This window comes from Ranitomeya variabilis, chromosome 6 (assembly GCF_051348905.1).
Source record: "Ranitomeya variabilis isolate aRanVar5 chromosome 6, aRanVar5.hap1, whole genome shotgun sequence".
Lineage (NCBI taxonomy): Eukaryota > Metazoa > Chordata > Amphibia > Anura > Dendrobatidae > Ranitomeya > Ranitomeya variabilis.
In genome coordinates, this window is record NC_135237.1 from 384157369 (window position 1) to 384178932 (window position 21564).

Here is a 21564-nt window from a genome sequence, read left to right on the forward strand (position 1 = left end):
ACTTTCATGACGCCTACGTGGCGTCAAAGGTCGGGAAGGGGTTAATGCACCCCATGATCCTGTTTGCCTTGGCAGCTGCTGCCTGGCACTGGCTGCTCCAGGTAAGTTTATCATTAACTAGGATCCCCAAGTCCTTCTCCCTGTCAGATTTACCCAGTGGTTTCCCGTTCAGTGTGTAATGGCGATATTGATTCCTTCTTCCCATGTGTATAACCTTACATTTATCATTGTTAAACCTCATCTGCCACCTTTCAGCCCAAGTTTCCAACTTATCCAGATCCATCTGTAGCAGAATACTATCTTCTCTAGTGTTAACTGCTTTACATAGTTTTGTATCATCTGCAAATATCAATATTTTACTGTGTAAACCTTCTACCAGATCATTAATGAATATGTTGAAGAGAACAGGTCCCAATACCGACCCCTGCGGTACCCCACTGGTCACAGCGACCAAGTTAGAGACTATACCATTTATAACCACCCTCTGCTTTCTATAACTAAGCCAGTTACTAACCCATTTACACACATTTTCCCCCAGACCAAGCATTCTCATTTTGTGTACCAACCTCTTGTGCGGCACGGTATCAAACGCTTTGGAAAAATCGAGATATACCACGTCCAATGACTCACCGTAGTCCAGCCTATAGCTTACCGCTTCATAAAAACTGATTAGATTGGTTTGACAGGAGCGATTTCTCATAAACCCATGCTGATATGGAGTTAAACAGTTATTCTCATTGAGATAATCCAGAATAACATCCTTCAGAAACCCTTCCAATATTTTAAGAACAGTAGAGGTTAGACTTACTGGCCTATAATTTCCAGGTTCACTTTTAGAGCCCTTTTTGAATATTGGCACCACATTTGCTATTCAGCAGCACTTTAGGGTACCGTCACACAGTGCCATTTTCATCGCTACGACGGCACGATCCGTGACGTCGCAGCGTCGTATGATTATCGCTCCAGCGTCGTAGACTGCGGTCACACTTTGCAATCACGGCGCTGGAGCGATGCCGAAGTCCCCGGGTAACCAGGGTAAACATCGGGTTACTAAGCGCAGGGCCGCGCTTAGTAACCCGATGTTTACCCTGGTTACCAGCGTAAACGTAAAAAAAACAAACAGTACATACTTACATTCCGGTGTCTGTCCCCCGGCGTTCTGCTTCTCTGCACTGTGTAAGCACCATAGCCGGAAAGCAGAGCGGTGACGTCACCGCTGTGCTCGCTTTCCGGCCGGCAGGCGCTCACAGTGCAGAGAAGCTGAGACGCCGGGGACAGACACCGGAATGTGAGTATGTACTGTTTGTTTTTTTTACGTTTACGCTGGTAACTAGGGTAAACATCGGGTTACTAAGCGCGGCCCTGCGCTTAGTTACCCGATGTTTACCCTGGTTACAAGCGAACACATCGCTGGATCGGTGTCACACACAACGATCCAGCGATGTCAGCGGGTGATCAAGCGACGAAAGAAAGTTCCAAACGATCTGCTACGACGTACGATTCTCAGCGTGTTGTCTGATCGCAGTAGCGTGTCAGACACAACGATATCGTAACGATATCGCTAGAACGTCACGAATCGTGCCGTCGTAGCGATGAAAATGGCACTGTGTGACGGTACCCTTACATTATAGAGGGGATTTGTACAGACAATAGACATTACAGCATAACAATAAATACAGATCAAAACAGATACCAAGAGGAGTGAGGGCCCTGCTCGCAAGCTTACAAACTATGAGGAAAAAGGGGAGAAACGAGAGGTGGATGGTAACAATTTCAAAATATGTTAAGGAATATCCTTTCCAGGGTAATGACTTGTATATAAGGCAAAATAAATAAACAAAAATGCTCCTCCTCACCTTGGGCTATGTTCACACGTAGCGTTTTTGATGCGTTACTGAACTTTAGCATTGCTTTCAACTAAGACAAATACATTCACTGGGAAATGTAATTTTAACATTTTACAACCTTGTCTGGCCATGTGATGTGTGACACATCATCAGACACATCCTGTTTCATTTATGATGGAGTGACTCTGAAAGTCACAAAGCCTATTTTTATAGGGCCAACAGGCAGCCTTTACTATTCTTAAAGGGCCAGCAGTTGGACCTCACTATTCTTAGAGAGCCATCAGCCGGCTATGCTTTGTTGTTCCTTCCCATTATTAAACACTGGGTCTCCTATACTATTATTGCGTATACAGTGAGTGGCAGGGCTGCTCAAAATTTGGACGCACCCCAATACCCCTTTGAAGAGAAGTACAGGAGGGCCTCCTGAAAACAATGTTCCCATTATTAAGAAGTGGGTCTCCCGTACTGTTTGCCTATGCAGTGAATGCAAGAGCTGCCAAACATTTGGACGCACCATAATACCCCTTTGAAGAGACGTACAGCATTGCCTCCTGAAAACAATGTTCCAATTATTAGGAAGTGGTTCTCCCATACTGTTTGCTTATGTAGTGAATGCAAGGCCTGCCCAAAATTTAGACACACCCCAATACCCCTTTGAAGATACGTACAAGAGGGCCTCCTGAAAACAATGTTCCAATTATTAGGAAGTGGGTCTCCCATACTGTCTGCCTATGCAGTGAATGCAAGGCCTGCCCAAAATTTAGTCGCACGCCAATACCCCTTTGAAAATACATACAGGAGGGCCTCCTGAAAACAATGTTCCCATTATTAGAAAATGGTTCTCCTATACTGTTTGCCTATGCAGTGAATGCAAGGCCTGTCCAAAATTTAGATGCACCCCAATACCCCTTTGAAGAGATGTACAGGAGGGCATCCTGAAAACAATGTACCCATTATTAGGAAGTGGTTCTCCCATACTGTTTGCTTATGTAGTGAATGCAAGGCCTGCCCAAAATTTAGACGAACCCCAATACCCTTTTGAAGAGACGTACAGTACAAACCAAAAGTTTGGACACACCTTCTCATTTAAAGATTTTTCTGTATTTTCATGACTATGAAAATTGTACATTCACACTGAAGGCATCAAAACTATGAATTAACACATGTGGAATTATATACTTAACAAAAAAGTGTGAAACAACTGAAACTATGTCTTATATTCTAGGTTCTTCAAAGTAGCCACCTTTTTCTTTGATGACGGCATTGCACACTCTTGGCATTCTCTTGATGAGCTTTAAGAGGTAGTCACTGGGAATGGTCTGCCAACAATCTTGAAGGAGTTCCCAGAGATGCTTAGCACTTGTTGGCCCTTTTGCCTTCACTCTGTGGTCCAGCTCACCCCAAATCATCTTGATTGGGTTCAGGTCTGGTGACTGTGGAGGCCAGGTCATCTGGCGTAGCACCCCATCACTCTCCTTCTTGGTCAAATAGCCCTTACACAGCCTGGAGGTGTGTTTGGGGTCATTGTCCTGTTGAAAAATAAATGATGGTCCAACTAAACGCAAAGCGGATGGAATAGCATGCCGCTGCAAGATGCTGTGGTAGCCATGCTGGTTCAGTATGCCTTCAATTTTGAATAAATCACCAACAGTGTCACCAGCAAAGCACCCCCACACCATCACATCTCCTCCTCCATGCTTCACGGTGGGAACCAGGCATGTAGAGTCCATCCGTTCACCTTTTCTGCGTCGCACAAAGACACGGTGGTTGGAACCAAAGATCTCAAATTTGGACTCATCAGACCAAAGCACAGATTTCCACTGGTCTAATGTCCATTCCTTGTGTTCTTTAGCCCAAACAAGTCTCTTCTGTTTGTTGCCTGTCCTTAGCAGTGGTTTCCTAGCAGCTATGCTACCATGAAGGCCTGCTGCACAAAGTCTCCTCTTAACAGTTGTTGTAGAGATGTGTCTGCTGCTAGAACGCGGTGTGTCATTGACCTGGTCTCTAATCTGAGCTGCTGTTAACCTGCGATTTCTGAGGCTGGTGACTCAGATAAACTTATCCTCAGAAGCAGAGGTGACTCTTGGTCTTCCTTTCCTGGGGCGGTCCTCATGTGATCCAGTTTCTTTGTAGCGCTTGATGTTTTTGCCACTGCACCAGGGCCGGTGTTATGCACAGGCAGACCAGGCAGCTGCCTGGGGCCCCCGCTCCTCCAAGGGCCCCCTTCTGGTTCTACAATGGAGCTGGCTTACAATTAAAATAACACAAGGCAGTGCTTCCCTTTGCAGAAGAGGCAGATATAAGTGCACCTGTCTTATCTGTTCTGCAATGTGAGCGTTTCCTGGCTCAACGAGATAGTGAAAAAACATGTCGTTCCTTTATTCACTTCAATAATATATGTGGAGGATAAAAACATCAGCAACAACAGGAAAAAAACAGTATCTGTTTTTATTCCTGTTGTTGCTGATGTTTTTATCCTCCACATATACACTCACCGGCCACTTTATTAGGTACACCTGTCCAACTTCTTGTTAACACTTAATTTCTAATCAGCCAATCACATGGCGGCAACTCAGTGCATTTAGGCATGTAGACATGGTCAAGACAATCTCCTGCAGTTCAAACCGAGCATCAGTATGGGGAAGAAAGGTGATTTGAGTGCCTTTGAACGTGGCATGGTTGTTGGTGCCAGAAGGGCTGGTCTGAGTATTTCAGAAACTGCTGATCTACTGGGATTTTCACGCACAACCATCTCTAAGGTTTACAGAGAATGGTCCGAAAAAGAAAAAAAATCCAGTGAGCGGCAGTTCTGTGGGCGGAAATGCCTTGTTGATGCCAGAGGTCAGAGGAGAATGGGCAGACTGGTTCGAGCTGATAGAAAGGCAACAGTGACTCAAATCGCCACCCGTTACAACCAAGGTAGGCCTAAGAGCATCTCTGAACGCACAGTGCGTCGAACTTTGAGGCAGATGGGCTACAGCAGCAGAAGACCACACCGGGTACCACTCCTTTCAGCTAAGAACAGGAAACTGAGGCTACAATTTGTACAAGCTCATCGAAATTGGACAGTAGAAGATTGGAAAAACGTTGCTTGGTCTGATGAGTCTCGATTTCTGCTGCGACATTCGGATGGTAGGGTCAGAATTTGGCGTAAACAACATGAAAGCATGGATCCATCCTGCCTTGTATGGAGCATCTTTGGGATGTGCAGCCGACAAATCTGCGGCAACTGTGTGATGCCATCATGTCAATATGGACCAAAATCTCTGAGGAATGCTTCCAGCACCTTGATGAATCTATGCCACGAAGAATTGAGGCAGTTCTGAAGGCAAAAGGGGGTCCAACCCGTTACTAGCATGGTGTACCTAATAAAGTGGCCGGTGAGTGTATTATTGAAGTGAATAAAGGAACGACACGTTTTTTCACTATCTCGTTGAGCTGGATGTTTCCTTCTTCCTTGAGCAGTATATGGGGCCAATTATATACTGTATAGAGCATTATATGGGGAACATTAAGTATGGAGCAATATATGGGGCTCATTATGTATGGAGCAATATATGGGGCTTATTATGTTTGAAGCCTTATAAAACCTGGAGCAGGCCCTGCTCATAGGCCAGTGCAAAGGGGGGGGGGGGTTGTTTCTTCTTTTGGAGACCACCAGCTGTTCAAGGGTGACTGATGGGTCATGATCCTTGGAAAAAGGTAAGCACATTAGAAGAATGAGAGCTTTCTCTCTGTTGCCACCTATTGAAGTGCCAACTTCTGGAGGAGAACTAATTTATATTATAAATGCAAAGCTGCCTATAAGGATTGCCAGATAATGGGCAGCACAGTAGAAGTTATTATATATGGTGAGTAACCTAGGGTTTTTGGTAAATTGTTTTTACTGTCAAGGTGATGTCACAGTGCTGCCGGCAATAACCGATACTGGGAGAAGCGGCAGAAACTCAGCACTGGACTCGATTACAGCAAGGAAAGCAAAATTAAAAAAAACAAAACTGCGCCTGAAGACATGGATTATTGAAACCAGAAAACCTCTTTAGAGGACTTGGCAATTATCTATTTTTGCACTCTGATTTTTTTTTATCCAAGAGCCATAACATTTTGATTGTTCCATTGAATTGTAGATTTGAATTAACTTTACCATAAAATGTTCTGGAACAATAAGCAATTCCACATTGGTCCCCATCATTATTCCTCAGCCTGTGTACAGAGGCTGGGAAACAAGTGGCGAATGACCTCAATATTGTTGATCACACTCGTTTAGTGGCCTGAAATCAGCATATGTAGCTGCAAGCAAAATGTTTATGTGTGATGTGCAATATGTTAGTATTTGGGGCCCCATTTTAAACTTTTGCCTAGGGCCCCACTTTGCCTAAAACCGGCCCTGCACTGCACTTGGGGACACTTTCAAAGTTTGCCCAATTTTTCAGACTGACTGACCTTCATTTCTTAAATTAATGATGGCCACTCGTTTTTTTTTAACTTAGCTGCTTTACAAATTCTAACAGTCTATTCAGTGGGACTATCAGCTGTGTATCCACCAGACTTCTGCGCAACACAACTGATGGTCCCAACCCCATTTATAAGGCAAGAAATCCCACTTATTTAACCTGGCAGGGCACACCTGTGAAGTGAAAACCATTCCCGGTGACTACCTCTTGAAGCTCATCAAGAGAATGCCAAGAGTATGCAAAGCAGTCATCAAAGCAAAAGGTGGCTACTTTGAAGAACCTAGAATATAAGACATAATTTCAGTTGTTTCATACTTTTTTGTTAAGTATATAATTCTACATGTGTTAATTCATAGTTTTGATGCCTTCAGTGTGAATGTACAATTTTAATAGTCATGAAAATACAGAAAAATCTTTAAATGAGAAGGTGTGTCCAAACTTTTGGTCTGTACTGCATATGGATGTCATAGGTTGTGTCCCTCCCTTTGATGCGGAAGTTCACAGGAGATGCTGATTTCTGCTACACATAGTAGGTGTGAAGCCCTGCTTTAGGTCTCCTAAATAGACTATTGAAGCAAGTAAAAAGGAAAAAAATTGTTTTAAAAAATATTTTAAAAATGTAAAAGTTCAAATCACCCCCCCTTTGCCCCATTTAAAATAAACAAAATAACAAATACACATATTTGGCATTGCTGCATTCATAAATGTCTGATCTATCAAAATATAGCAACAATTAATCCGATTAGTAAAGGGCTTAAGAAGAAAAAAATCAAAATGCCATAATTCTTTTTTTTTGTCTCCGCAACAATGCAATAAAATGCAATAACAGGTGATCAAAACATCGTATCCACACCAAAATGGTATCCTCAAAAATGTTAGCTCGGCATACAAAAGATAAGCCCACAACCAGCCCCAGATCATGAAAAATAGAGACGCTATGAGGTTTGTTTTTTAATACAAAATTAGGATTTTTTTTTCACCACTTAAATGAAAAAGAATCTATACATGTTTGGTATCTGTGTACTTGTAATGACATGGAGAATCATAATGACAGGTCAGGTTTAGCATTAAGTGAACATGGTAAAAAAAACTAAATAATTGTGGAATTGTACTTTTTGTAACTTCACCGCACTAAATGGTAAAATCAATGGTATCATTCAAAATCACAACTCGTCCCGCAAAAAACAAGCCCTTAGGCCGGTTTCACATGTCTGTTTTTTTCCAGTACCGGAAAAAAAAGGGTACTGGAGATATCCGTGTCCGTGTGTCTGTGTGTATACTATGTGTGGCACATGTGTGGCAACTGTGTGCCACCCGTGTGCCGCATCAGTACCACATGGAAATAGGCCGGGGAAGAAGCGCTACAGCAAGCGCTGTTCCCTGGTGACAGGTAATGAAGTTAGCTGTCATCATTCTTCCCTGCTCTGCTGGCGAGCAGAGGAGAATGATAAATGTTATAATAAAGTCTGAACGACAGCAGGTGGGGGGCTTTTGGGACTGTTACCCCTATCATCCGACACCTGCTGCTGCTAATAACAGTGACAGTAGGTGCGGATGATCGAGGTATTCCACAGCCGCTGCGCTGTAAGGAAACAAATGAATGAAAAAGCCGAAGTGGGTTCCCCCTTGTTTTATTGAACCAACCAGGCAAAACTCACAGCTGGAGGCTGCAACCCTCAGCTGTCACCTTCTGCAAGGTTGGTTATCAAGAATAGAGGGGTCCTCATACGGTTTTTTAAATTATTTAAATAAATAATTTAAAAAGCCGGCGTGGGGTCCCCCCATTGCTGACAACCAGCCTCGCTAAAGCTCACAGCTGGGGGCTGCTATTCTCAAGCTGGTAATGGGCCATTGATATAGGCCCCCCCCCCAGCCCGCAGCTGCCCAGAAAAGGCACATCTATTAGATGCGCCTTTTCTGGTGCTTTGCCCGGTTTTTCCCACTTGCCCTGTAGCAGGGCAATTGGGGTAATATTTGTGGGGTTGATGTCACCTTTCAGGTGACATCAAGCCCACGACTTAGTAATGGAGAATCGTCGACACCTATGCATTACTAATCCTATAGTTATATATTAAATAAAGACAGGGCCAGAATAAAGTCCTTTATTTGAAAAAATTACACAGACTCCTTTAGTGTTCTAAATTAAACCATACTTACTGCAACACCTAATTCCCCGATGCCCTTGATCTCCTGTAATAAAAGTCAAATAATAAACCAACCATATACCATACCTGTCCATCGTTGTGTCCCACGCTGTAATCCATGTCTGGGGGCTAAATAGTTTTCAACCTGGACGGTGCCAAGATGTGACTGTCCCGGCTGAAAACCCACTGGTGAATGAGCTGCTGAGAGCACAGCATCATTCACCAGTGGTGAATTCATCTAGGGTTGTAGTGAGCATATTGACACCATAGGTGTTACACAGAATTTTGTGAGGAAACAAATAATACATTTTTACCATTATAATGTTGTTTTAGCCCTAGATTTTTCATTTTCATAAGTGGTAATAGGTGAAAATGGACTCTACGTTTGTTAACTTCTTGTAAGTGCGGTAATACTCCATATGTGGCCAGAAACTACAGTTTGGACAGTTTTGAAAGGAGTGCTGTTTGACTTTTGCAGTATAAATTTTCCAGGAATAGCTTGTGGGTAACTTTTGAAGAGCCCTGAAGGTGCCAGAACAGGAGATTTTCTCTAAAAGTTGACCTTATTTTGGAAATTACATCCCTCTAGGAATTTATTTCTGGGCGTAGTGACTATTCTGAATTCATGGGTGCTAAAGAGAAGCAAGCCGTTTGTGTTGCAGAATGAAAGTTGCATATACAGTAGTATGAAAAAGTGTTTGCCGCCTTCCTGATTTCCTATTCTTTTGCATGTTTGTCACACTTAAGTGAACCTATCAGCAGGATTGTACTCAGTAAACTACAGACAGTGTCAGACTGGCGCTGTTGTACTTATTAAAAGGAAACCTTGGTTGATGAAATCTGTCTTGTGGTTGTTGCTTAATCCTAATGAGCAGTTTTCAGTTAATGAGATTCTAGTTCTTCGGGGTGGGCCTATGGGTGGTCTTCATGTGGTGCTCTGCTTACATATTGATCCTTCTAGGCTTACGACTGCATAGAAAATGGTTTGAAAAAAAAATTTACATTCATTAGGCAGGTGCAGGTGCTGATACTGTAGCACGATACCATGGATAATACTGTATGTATTTATTTGATTTTGTCATATAATTTTGTTTGAAAAAAAAATGATCTTAATCAAAATGGTGCCGGTGGCCACACCTGCACAGTATCATCATTCGGAAAGCGATAGATGTTACTGTGCAGGTGCTGCCACGCAGCACCATTTTACCAGAGAAAAAAATTGTCTCCATCAAAATGGCGCAGGCAGCACCTACTCAGTAGTATCTATTTGATCACTGATAGATGCTACTGCGCAGGTGCCACCGGCTCCATCTTGATGAAGCCAATTTTTTTTTCTTTTACAAAATGGCTGTGGTGTTTTAAGATTTTTTTACCATCAAAATTGTATGACAAAATCAAATACTGTAAGTGCATGCATATTATCCATTGTATCATGCTACAGCGCAGGTGCCACCGACGGCACCCACCTGATGAGTATTAATTTTTTTTTCAAACAATATTCTATGTAGTATGTAAAATAGGGTGCAGGACACTGAAGGAAAACTGAAAGCTGCAAATAAAAATTAAGGAACAAACACAGGACGGATATCATCAACCAAGGTTTCATTTTAATCAGTATAATGGCGCCAACCTGACACTATCTGTAGGTTACTGAGCACAATCCTGCTGACAGGTTCACTTTAAATGTATACGCCAATACGTCTTTTAACTGACCTCAGATATCAGAGAATAGCATCTCCATACAGGTGACAATCCAGCAGCGGTCGGCTGTACACTATAGCTGACAACTTGCTGCTTCAGCCACGATCAGTGTTTGCACCTTCCATATCTGTTTAACCCCTTAGATGCTGCTGTCAATAGTGACTACATCAATATAAATGGTTAATAGCGTGTAGGGGATACCTCTTTATCCCAATTGGTGCCCTCAGATCATACTTTTGTGGTCCAGATGTTTGTCATGGCAATTCATGACCAAATAGCGGCCTTAGAGTCTGACGGCTGTTGTAACCTGTTCAGAAGTTAGAGACATTTAGGTGGAAAAAATACACATTTTCATTTCTGTCATGCCACTTTGCATTAATTCCTGAAAAGCACCTGAAGGGTTAATAAACTACCTGACAGCAGTTTTCAATATGTCAGAGGGTGCCGTTTTTAAAATGGTATAACTTTTGGGAATTTCCCAATAAATGGGACCCCTAAAGTCACTTCAAACATGGATAAGTCCCTAAAAAAATAAATTTTGTAAATTCCCTTGAAAAAATGAAAAATTACTGCTACGTTTTTAAACCTCCTAAAATTCTAACAAAATAAAATAAAATGTTACAAATGGTGCTGATGTAAAGCAGACATGTGGGAAATGTTATTTATTAATGTTTTGCTTTGGTTTGACTATCTGGATTAAAGGGATAATCATTCAAAGTTTGAAAATTGCTATTTTTTTAACATTTTTCTCAAATTTCAGATATTTTTAATAAATAAACACAAAACATATCAACCTAAAGTTACCATTATCATAAAGTATAATATGCCACAAAAAAACATTCTCAAAATCACTGGGATTTGTTGAAGCGTTCCAGAGTTATTACCACATAAAGGGACACTGGTAAGATTTTAAAAATTTGGCTCCGTCACTAAGGGGTTAAGGGAAAAAGAAATCCAAACCTACAGGGCTCTGTGTGAAAAAGTGATTGCCCCCTAATCCTAATAACTGGATGGGCCACTCTTAGCAGCAACAACTGAAATCTCGAATTTGTGATAACTGGCACCGCCTCCTATTGCAGCATTATCGTCCCTGGCACCTGCGCATTAAGGTTTTTTTCGGGCATTCGCAGTGGCGCTGCCCTTTGTACTTACAGCGCAGGCACCGGGGACGATAATGCTGCAAGAGGAGGCGGCGCACGGCGCGCACAGGCCCGGAGTGACGGCTGTGCTCCGTCTGATTAGGAAGGAGAGTCCCGCCCCCGGGACGGTTTCAGGGTATGAGGGGGCACATTTTATAAACGTTTATTTCAGCGTGTGCAGGAATCATAACTAAAAGAGCCACCTTGTCAGAATGCAGCATTTGTGCTGCACAAGGTGGCTCTTTTAGTTACAAATGCCTGAGGGGGGTGGCAGGTTTCCTTTAAGATGTCTTTCAGACAAGGGATATTGATGACCTATCCTGTTTGAAGCTCTGGTTGCATCCGGATGTTAGCAGAATACTGACCTGGAACAGTACAGCTCAGTGCATTGTATAATGGATGTTCTCAGGGGTGGCAGCTCAGTTCTTATTGAAATAAATATAACTGTTTAAAACATATATGACAAGAGTTTTTTAAAGGTCGTGCCTTTCCAAAAAAATAGTTAATCCTAGCTGTGATTTTATTTTGCTTTACTGTCCCCTAACAATTGTGAAGTAATTTTTGGAAGTAAACCAGCAAGTCTTAACAATACTGTTTGACATGTGGGGCAAATGTTCAGTCTGATGTTATAGCCATGTATTCATATTCAACTAATAGCAGTACAGAATGAATGCATAGAACTGGTGGTACATACCCCACAAGTCCCCTGCCAATAATACCCTGAATGAAAGAGGAATCTATATATATAATCGTCTAAGGTCCACTTCTGTCTGTTTGTCTGTCACGGAAATCCTGCGTCGCTGATTGGTCGCGGCCGGCTGGGCGCGACCCATCAGTGACAGGCACAGTCCGGCCGCGAATTGGCCCCTCCCTACTCCCCTCCAGTCAGTGCCCCCTCCATACTCCCATCCAGTCAGCGCCCACATAGCGTTTTAGCAGTCCGTTAAACGGACTGCATTACACCGCGGCATAACGCGGTGTAACGCAGTCTGTTAACGCTGCCATTAACCCTGTTACCGGGCGCATCGCCAACGCATGCCATACTAGGCATGCGCTAGTGATGTGCCGTCATTCTGTGACAGACCCGGAAACGCTGCCTGCAGCATTTCCGGGTCAGTCACCGCTTTTGACAAGTGTGACCAACTTTTTACTATTGATGCTGCTTATGCAGCATCAATAGTAAAAACATATAATGTTAAAAATAATTTAAAAAAAAATTGTGATATTCTCACCTTCCGGCATCCCCGCAGCTTTTGCCGCTCCTCGATGCTCCGTTCCCAGTGATGCTTTGCGGTAATGACCCCAGATGATGTAGCGGTCTCGCAGGACCACTACATCATCACGGGTTATTGCCGCAAAGCATCACTGTTAATAGACCTGGTGGGAGCATCGCTAAAGGCCTGGGCTGGATCTGGGGGCTGCCGGAAGGTGAGTATATAACTATTTGTTATTTTAATTCTTTTTTTTAACAGGGATATGGTGCCCACACCGCTATATACTACGTGGCTGTGTTATATACTACGTGGGCTGTGCTACATACTACTTGGGCTGTGCTATATACTACGTGGGCTGTGGTATATACTACGTGGGCTGTGCTATATACTGTGTGGGCTGTGCTATATACTGTGTGGGCTGTGCTATATACTACGTGGGCTGTGTTATATAATACATGGGCTGTGTTATATACTACATGGCTGCTATATACTGCATGGGCTGTGCTATATACTACATGGCTGTGTTATATACTACGTGGGCCGTGTTATATACTACGTGACTGTGCAATATACTACGTGGGCTGTGCTATATACTGTGTGGGCTGTGCTATATACTGCGTGGGCTGTGTTATATACTGTGTGGGCTGTGCTATATACTATGTGGGCTGTGTTATATACTACATGGGCTGTGTTATATACTATGTGGCTGTGTTATATACTACTTGGCTGTGTTATATACTACGTGGCTGTGCTATGTACTACGTGGCTGTGCTATATACTACGTGGGCTGTGTTATATGCTATGTGGGCTGTTATATACTACGTGGCTGTGCTATATACTACATGGCTGTGTTATATACTATGTGGGCTGTGCTATATACTATGTGGGCTGTGCAATATACTACGTGGCTATGCAATATACTACGTGGCTGTGTTATATACTACGTGGCTGTGTTATATGCTACGTGGCTGTTATATACTATGTGGGCTGTGTTATATGCTATAAAAAGCAAGAGAAAAATGAATGGTACTAGGACCAAAGTGGATACTCACTGATGAAGCAGGTTAGCTGAGTCTACAACACCCCATGCGGTAACTCTACAGGAAATTTGTGTGCTTGCTTGAAAGAACATGTGTAGTCAATCCAAAAGTAGACAAAATAGCCGCACCACACAAATCTTCCTTATCTTTAAAAACCTTTGTCCGTTATTACAAACATTGTGATGTGGACATGGTTACAAAGGGCAGGGCAGCTGTAGATCAAGCGGGTGCAATCAGTGGACGACAGCCATTTCGCGTGTTGCATGCTTCAACGGGTCCAAGTTGGACCCATTGAAGCGTGCAACACGCGAAACGGCCATCGTCCATTGATTTCACCAGCTTGATCTGCAGCAGTCCTGCCCTTTGTAACCATGTCCACATCATAATGTTTGTAATAAAGAACAAAGGCTTTTAAAGATAAGGAAGATTTGTGTGGTGCGGCTATTTCTTCTACTTTTGTGTTATATGCTATGTGGCTGTGTTATATGCTACGTGGCTGTGCTATATGCTACATGGGCTGTGTTATATACTACGTGGGCTGCGTTATATGCTATGTGGCTGTGCTATATTTCTCTGCTGTATCTGTGCATCATGAATCTTGGTATGTGTTAAAGGGGGGGCCCACTGAGACTCTTTAGCCCGGGGCCCTCAAAAACCTGGAGCTGACCTTGGCTTCACTGATTGGCCGCGCCCAGCCACGCACAACCAATCAGCAACAGGCGAAGTCCGGCCGCGAATTGGCGCGGGATTTGAACCAAGCTTTGCTGATTGGTCGTGCCCGGCTGGCCGAATCCTGTGTAATTATTGCATTATTCTTAAATCTTCATAAATAAACTACATACATATTTTAGAATACCCGATGCATTAGAATCGGGCCACCATCTAGTGTTCTATATATTTTGTGTTTTTCTTGACAGAAAATATTAAATATTTTCACTTCCCATTATGATTAGCATAGTTTACTTACCAACTGCATCCTGCTTTCCCGATTTTGTTAAAAAATCAGCCCCTTTAAGACATAAATTTTAACTGTTCAGTTACAGATAACAATAAGCAGATTTATACATCTACAATACAACATTTATAGTGGTTTCACAAACTGGGACTATATAATAATCCAGCTTAGAATTTTTACATAAATTTAGTCTAGATAGAGTCGCAAAAAGCAATAAATTTATTCCAGTGATGCTGGAAAAACATGGCACATCTTTAAAGGGAATCTGTCATCCCCTAGACGATTCTGAGCTATTAGTATGGGCATACAGGCAATAGAATGGTTAAACCAGTGTTACCTGTATGCCTCATAGCTGTGGTGTAGATCTTGAGAAATGCAGCTATAATTAGAGATGTGCAAACCTTTTAAGGTTCGATTTGGTACAATTCGCCGAAAGTTTAGACGTTCGCTGAACATGTTCGGCGAATGTTCCCGAACCCCATTAAATTTAATGGGGGGCCAAACTAAACATATACACAACACTAGAGATGGGTGGACACCTGAATGTTCGAGTCCGGTGGGTTCGACCCAAGCAGTTATAAAAAGTTCGGGTTTGGGTACCAGAACAGTACCCGGACCTGAACCCGCACTCCATTCACTTAAATGGGAGCCCGAACATCCAGTGTTTGCCATGCTGTCATGCTCCCATCAGCTGACACCTGCTGCTGCTAATAACAGTGAGAGCAGGAGCGGCTGAGGGGATACTGTAAATAAATAAATGAAAAACAAACACGTGGGTTCCCCTGTATTTTTGATAAATAGCCAGGCAAAATTCACAACCCTCAGCTGTCAGCTTCAGCAAGGCTGGTTTTTAAGAGTAGAGGGGTCCCCATGCCGTATTTTTTAATTATTTTAATAAATAATTTAAAAAAACAGCGTGAGGTCCCCCCATTTTTGACCACCAGCCAAGCTAAAGCAGACAGCTGGGGGTTGGTATTCTCAGGCTGGTAAGGGGCCATGGATAGTGCCCCCACGGCCTAAAAATGGCAGCCCAGAGACACCCAGAAAAGGCGTATCTATTAGATGCGCCAATTCTGGCGCTTTGCCCGGGTCTTCCCACTTGCCCTGTAGCGGTGGCAAGCGGGGTTCATATTTGTGGGGTTGATGTCACCTTTGTATTACTAATGGAGAGGTGTCTATAAGTCACCCATCCAATACTAATCTTATACTTATATGGTAAATGAAGAAACAGCCAGAATAATGTCTTTTATTTGACTTAAAACAAAACACACTTTTACTTTTTTTATTTAAAAATAACAAACACAGTTATACTCCCCTAACGCCTAATTCTGCTGAATCCTTTGTCTCCTCAATGTAACCTTATTCTTCATGCACCATATTCAAACACAAGGCACAAGAAAAAATCTCTGGAAGTTGACACAAAAGTATTTAAAAAAAACCAAACACTACAATAGTTTATTAATTTATTTAAGACAGGAGTATAATAAATACTGGAAAAACAGAGGTTGAAAGAAGGATCACTAATAGCATACATGGCAAACAATTTCAAATATCAAAGCATAATACAAAATGGCAACCAATTAATAAATGGCAAATTATATTGATAAATTAAATATTAAATACTCATATCAAAATATTAATTAAATTGCATAGTGCCAAGAAATAGTTTGCAGCATAATTATTACATTAATGCCATTAATATCACAATTGGCCACTAGGTTGTGCTGTGACTCTCAAAAAAAGAGAAAAAAAATGCATGTATATAATGCCAACATCTAGCCAAACACATATATACCAGCGTTTTAAGTACAAATCTATATGTGAATGTTTAAACTATGCATATATTATAAGGTGCAGTGTTCAGTCCCAATAAATACATGTTGCTGTTTATAAATCAAACCAGAAGGGGCGAGAGGTTTAGGTCCTAATACAACACACTAAGCGGACTTTGATTCTTACAGGTAATTATTTGTGGTGTTTAAAAATTCCATTCATTAATCATATCAGCCACTTGTATTTCCTACTTTGCAGGACACAATCTGGTTTGATTTATAGACAGCAACATGTATTTATTGGGACTGGACAATGCCAATTGTGATATTAATGGAATTAATGTAATAATTATACTACAAACAATTTCTTAGCACTATGCAATTTAATTAATATTTTGGTATGAGTATTTAATATTTAATTTATCAATATAATTTGCCATTTATTAATTGGTTGCCATTTGGTGTTATGCTTTGATATTTGAAATTGTTTGCCATATATGCTATTAGTGATCCTTCTTTCAACCTCTGTTTTTCCAGTATTTATTATACTCCTGAACATTTTTTATCATGTCTTGAATAAATTAATAAACTGTTGTAGTTTTTTTTTTTTTAAATAATTTTGTGTCAACTTCCAGAGATTTTTTCTTGCGCCTTGTGTTTGAATATGGTGCATGAAGAATAAGGTTGTATTGTTAAACTAGTAGGAAGTGCTGGCCCTCGTTTATGGGCATTCTTACTGATTGAGGACTTGTTGGTTTGATCCTTGGTCTCCTGTAATAAAACAAAATAAAAAAACAACAATATTCCTCACCTATCTGTCGTTCTGTCCCACACCGTGATCCATATCTGGGGGATAAACAGTTTTCAACCTGGTCGGTGCCAAGATGCGACTGTCCGTGCTGAGAACCACTGGCGAATGAGCTGCTGCGAGCACAGCATCAGTGACTAGGAGTGACATCATCAAAGTTACTGCCGGTCACTGAGGCTGCATTCTCAGCTGGGTGACCTCGTTGAGATCTCCTCTAGCATTGTGAGAAAGTCTCATGGTGCAGAGGCGAGATCATCGCAGTTCACCCAGAGAATTTCACTGTGGTGAACTCGCCTCTGCACTTAAACAAATTAGGCCTCTGGATGAACCACAATATTAGGCCTGACAAATTTTAAGTGGAACTGTGGCCTTCTGATATCTCAATGCAACACAGTTTTATCACAAACTATTTGGATTAGCAAATTGAGCCTCCACCCTGAATACCAATATTAGGCCTAACGATTTTTAAGTGTGATAAAACTGTGCTGCAGTGAGAAATCAGAAGGCCACATTTCCAAATGATTTGGCTTAGACAATTGGGCCTCACCTCGAGAGTCACCCTTCTACTCTTCTTGCCCTGACATCACAGTACAATCCGCGTGCACCTCGAGTATCTGAGTCTTATTAGGATCACCTCTGGTAGTTAACGCTTTGTGACAAGGATCTGGATTCTGCTCGGACCCTACTTTGAAAATTTTGGGGAATCAGTGCAGATTAGTGTTGAGCGATACCGTCCGATACTTGAAAGTATCGGTATCGGAAAGTATCGGCCGATACCGGCAAAGTATCGGATCCAATCCGATACCGATACCCGATACCAATAAAAGTCAATGGGACTCATGTATCGGACGGTATCCCTGATGGTTCCCAGGGTCTGAAGGAGAGGAAACTCTTCTTCAGGCCCTGGGAACCATATTAATGTGTAAAATAAAGAATTAAAATAAAAAATATTGCTATACTCACCTCTCCGACGCAGCCTGTACCTCACCGAGGGAACCGGCAGCGTTGTTTGCTTAAAATTCGTGCTTTTCCTTCCTTACGTGAAGTCCCGGCTTGTGATTGGTCGCGTGCCGCCCATGTGGCCGCGACGCGACCAATCACAGCAAGCCGTGACGTAATTTCAGGTCCTTCAGGATTTTAAAATTACGTTCCGGCTTTGTGATTGGTCGCGTCGCGGTCACATGGGCGACGCGACCAATCACAAGCCGTGACGTCACGGGAGGCTGGACACGCGCGCATTTTAAAATGCGCGCGTGTCCTGCCTCCCGTGACATCACGGCTTGTGATTGGTCGCGTCGCCCATGTGACCGCGACGCGACCAATCACAAGCCGTGACGTCACGGGAGGCTGGACACGCGCGCATTTTAAAATGTGCGCTTGTCCTGCCTCCCGTGACGTCACGGCTTGTGATTGGTCGCGTCGCCCATGTGACCGCGACGCGACCAATCACAAAGCCGGAACGTAATTTTAAAATCCTGAAGGACCTGAAATTACGTCACGGCTTGCTGTGATTGGTCGCGTCGCGGCCACATGGGCGGCACGCGACCAATCACAAGCCGGGACTTCAGGTAAGGAAGGAAAAGCGCGAATTTTAAGCAAACAACGCTGCCGGTTCCCTCGGTGAGGTCCAGGCTGCGTCGGAGAGGTGAGTATAGCAATATTTTTTTTATTTTAATTCTCTTTTTTACACATTTTTACATTAATGTTGTTTCGATACCGATACCCGATACCACAAAAGTATCGGATCTCGGTATCGGAATTCCGATACCCGCAAGTATCGGCCGATACCCGATACTTGCGGTATCGGAATGCTCAACACTAGTGCAGATGCTTTCCTCCTCTGGATTCTGTGAATCTTTTTAGCAGACATCTGATGCCCATGGAATAGAATGTGTGAATCATGAATCAGTTGGGTGTTTGGAAATTTGTGACGTGGGGGAAGCAAGGGAGATTGGGGTGCCGGCTCTGAGGATTGTACTGTGTGTGATTTTAAGGTGGTGGAAGAGGAGGAGAGGCCTCTTAATGCAACGCTTGCCATCCACTGGAGCACATGCTCTTTCTGAGCTTCATCTACAAGGCGGACCGCTGTGCAGCTGCCAAAGAAAGGGAATTGAGTAGCCCGTCCAGTAGCAGATGTTTTCAGTGGTCTTTGGATAGGATGAGATGGTGTTTCTTCAGTTGAACTTTCATTAACATTAACACCTAATTCACGACCTTGTTTTTCCCCACTCATGTTATATGTATCCTTTCCTTCTTTTCATCAGCTGTTTCACAACCATAGACCCAGATCTGTCAGCCAACTGTCACTAAATTAATAATCAGTATTTATTGGCTGATATAGGGTGGCTAGACCACACAAAAGATTTTGATTTTGAAATGAGGTCTGGTGCCTGCACCTGACTATTATCCCAAACAATTTGTATTATGAAATGAGGCCTGGTGCTTGCAACACATTATTAGCCCAAATGATTTATATAATGAAATGTGGGCTGGTGGAGGAACCACAGAACTAGCAGAAAAGATTTTGATTATGAAATGAGGTCTGGTGCTTGCACCAGACTATTATCCCAAATAATTTGGATTATGAAATGAGGCCTTGTGCCTGCATCAAACTAGTATCAAAAATGATTTTGACTATGAAATGAGGCCTGGTGCCTGCAACACATCAGCACAAAGGATTCATATTATGAAATGTAGGCTGGTGGAGAAACCACAGAACTAGCACAAAATAATTTGTTTATGAAATAAAGTCTGGTGCCCGCACCAGACCATTATGCCAAACAATTTGGTCTATGAAATGTTGTCTGGTGCCTGCACCAGACTATTATCCGAAAAGATTTGGTTTATGATATGAGGCCAGGTGCCTGCACCAGACTGTTGTCCCAAATGATTTTGATTATGAAATGAGGTCTGGTGCCAGCATCAGACTATTATCCAAAATTATTTGGATCATGAAATGAGGCCTGGTGTGTGCACCAGACTATTATCCAAGATTATTTGGGCTATGAAATGAGGCCTGGTTCCTGAAACACATCATTAGCACAAAGGATTTATATTATGAAATGTGGGCTGGTGGCGGAACCACACAATTAACACAAAAGATAATAAATATGAAATTAGGATGGTGCCTGCATCAGACTATTATCTGTTATGGTTCTCAATGGCAAGAGAACATAGCCCAGCAAACATAAGAACTAGCTCTTGGAAGGATGGAAACTAAACTGACCATGAACTAAACCTGCCGCACAACTAACAGTAGCCGGGTAGCGTAGCCTGCGTTTTATCCCTAGACGCCCAGCGCCGGCCGGAGGACTAACTAATCCTGGCAGAGGAAAATATAGTCCTGGCTCACCTCTAGAGAAATTTCCCCGAAAGGCAGACAGAGGCCCCCACAAATATTGGCGGTGATTTTAGATGAAATGACAAACGTAGTATGAAAATAGGTTTAGCAAAATTGAGGTCCGCTTACTAGATAGCAGGAAGACAGAAAGGGCACTTTCATGGTCAGCTGAAAACCCTATCAAAACACCATCCTGAAATTACTTTAAGACTCTAGTATTAACTCATAACATCAGAGTGGCAATTTCAGATCACAAGAGCTTTCCAGACACAGAAACGAAACTACAGCTGTGAACTGGAACAAAATGCAAAAACAAACAAGGACAAAAGTCCAACTTAGCTGGGAGTTGTCTAGCAGCAGGAACATGCACAGAAAGGCTTCTGATTACAATGTTGACCGGCATGGAAGTGACAGAGGAGCAAGGCTAAATAGCGACTCCCACATCCTGATGGAAACAGGTGAACAGAGAGGATGATGCACACCAGTTCAATTCCACCAGTGGCCACAGGGGGAGCCCAAAATCCAATTTCACAACAGTACCCCCCCCTCAAGGAGGGGGCACCGAACCCTCACCAGAACCACCAGGGCGATCAGGATGAGCCCTATGAAAGGCACGGACCAAATCGGAGGCATGAACATCAGAGGCAGTCACCCAAGAATTATCCTCCTGACCGTATCCCTTCCATTTGACCAGATACTGGAGTTTCCGTCTGGAAACACGGGAGTCCAAGATTTTTTCCACAACGTACTCCAACTCGCCCTCAACCAACACCGGAGCAGGAGGCTCAACGGAAGGCACAACCGGTACCTCATACCTGCGCAATAATGACCGATGAAAAACATTATGAATAGAAAAAGATGCAGGGAGGTCCAAACGGCAGGACACAGGGTTAAGAATCTCCAATATCTTGTACGGGCCGATGAACCGGGGCTTAAACTTGGGAGAAGAAACCCTCATAGGGACAAAACGAGAAGACAACCACACCAAGTCCCCAACACAAAGCCGAGGACCAACCCGACGCCGGCGGTTGGCAAAAAGCTGAGTCTTCTCCTGGGACAACTTCAAATTGTCCACTACCTGCCCCCAAATCTGATGCAACCTCTCCACCACAGCATCCACTCCAGGACAATCCGAAGATTCCACCTGACC

The 21564-nt window shown here is 42.9% G+C and overlaps 1 protein-coding gene across 3 annotated transcripts in view; it reads right to left on the reverse strand.

Annotated features, from left to right (window-relative positions):
- The window catches only part of C6H18orf63 (chromosome 6 C18orf63 homolog), a 570510-nt gene that overhangs the window by 265484 nt on the left and 283462 nt on the right, over window positions 1–21564 (reverse strand). For all 3 annotated transcript variants that reach the window (XM_077270092.1, XM_077270091.1, XM_077270093.1), the window contains one exon: window positions 14507–14548. In XM_077270092.1, the coding sequence (XP_077126207.1) occupies window positions 14507–14548 (42 nt within the window). The remainder of the gene's footprint in view (window positions 1–14506; window positions 14549–21564) is intronic.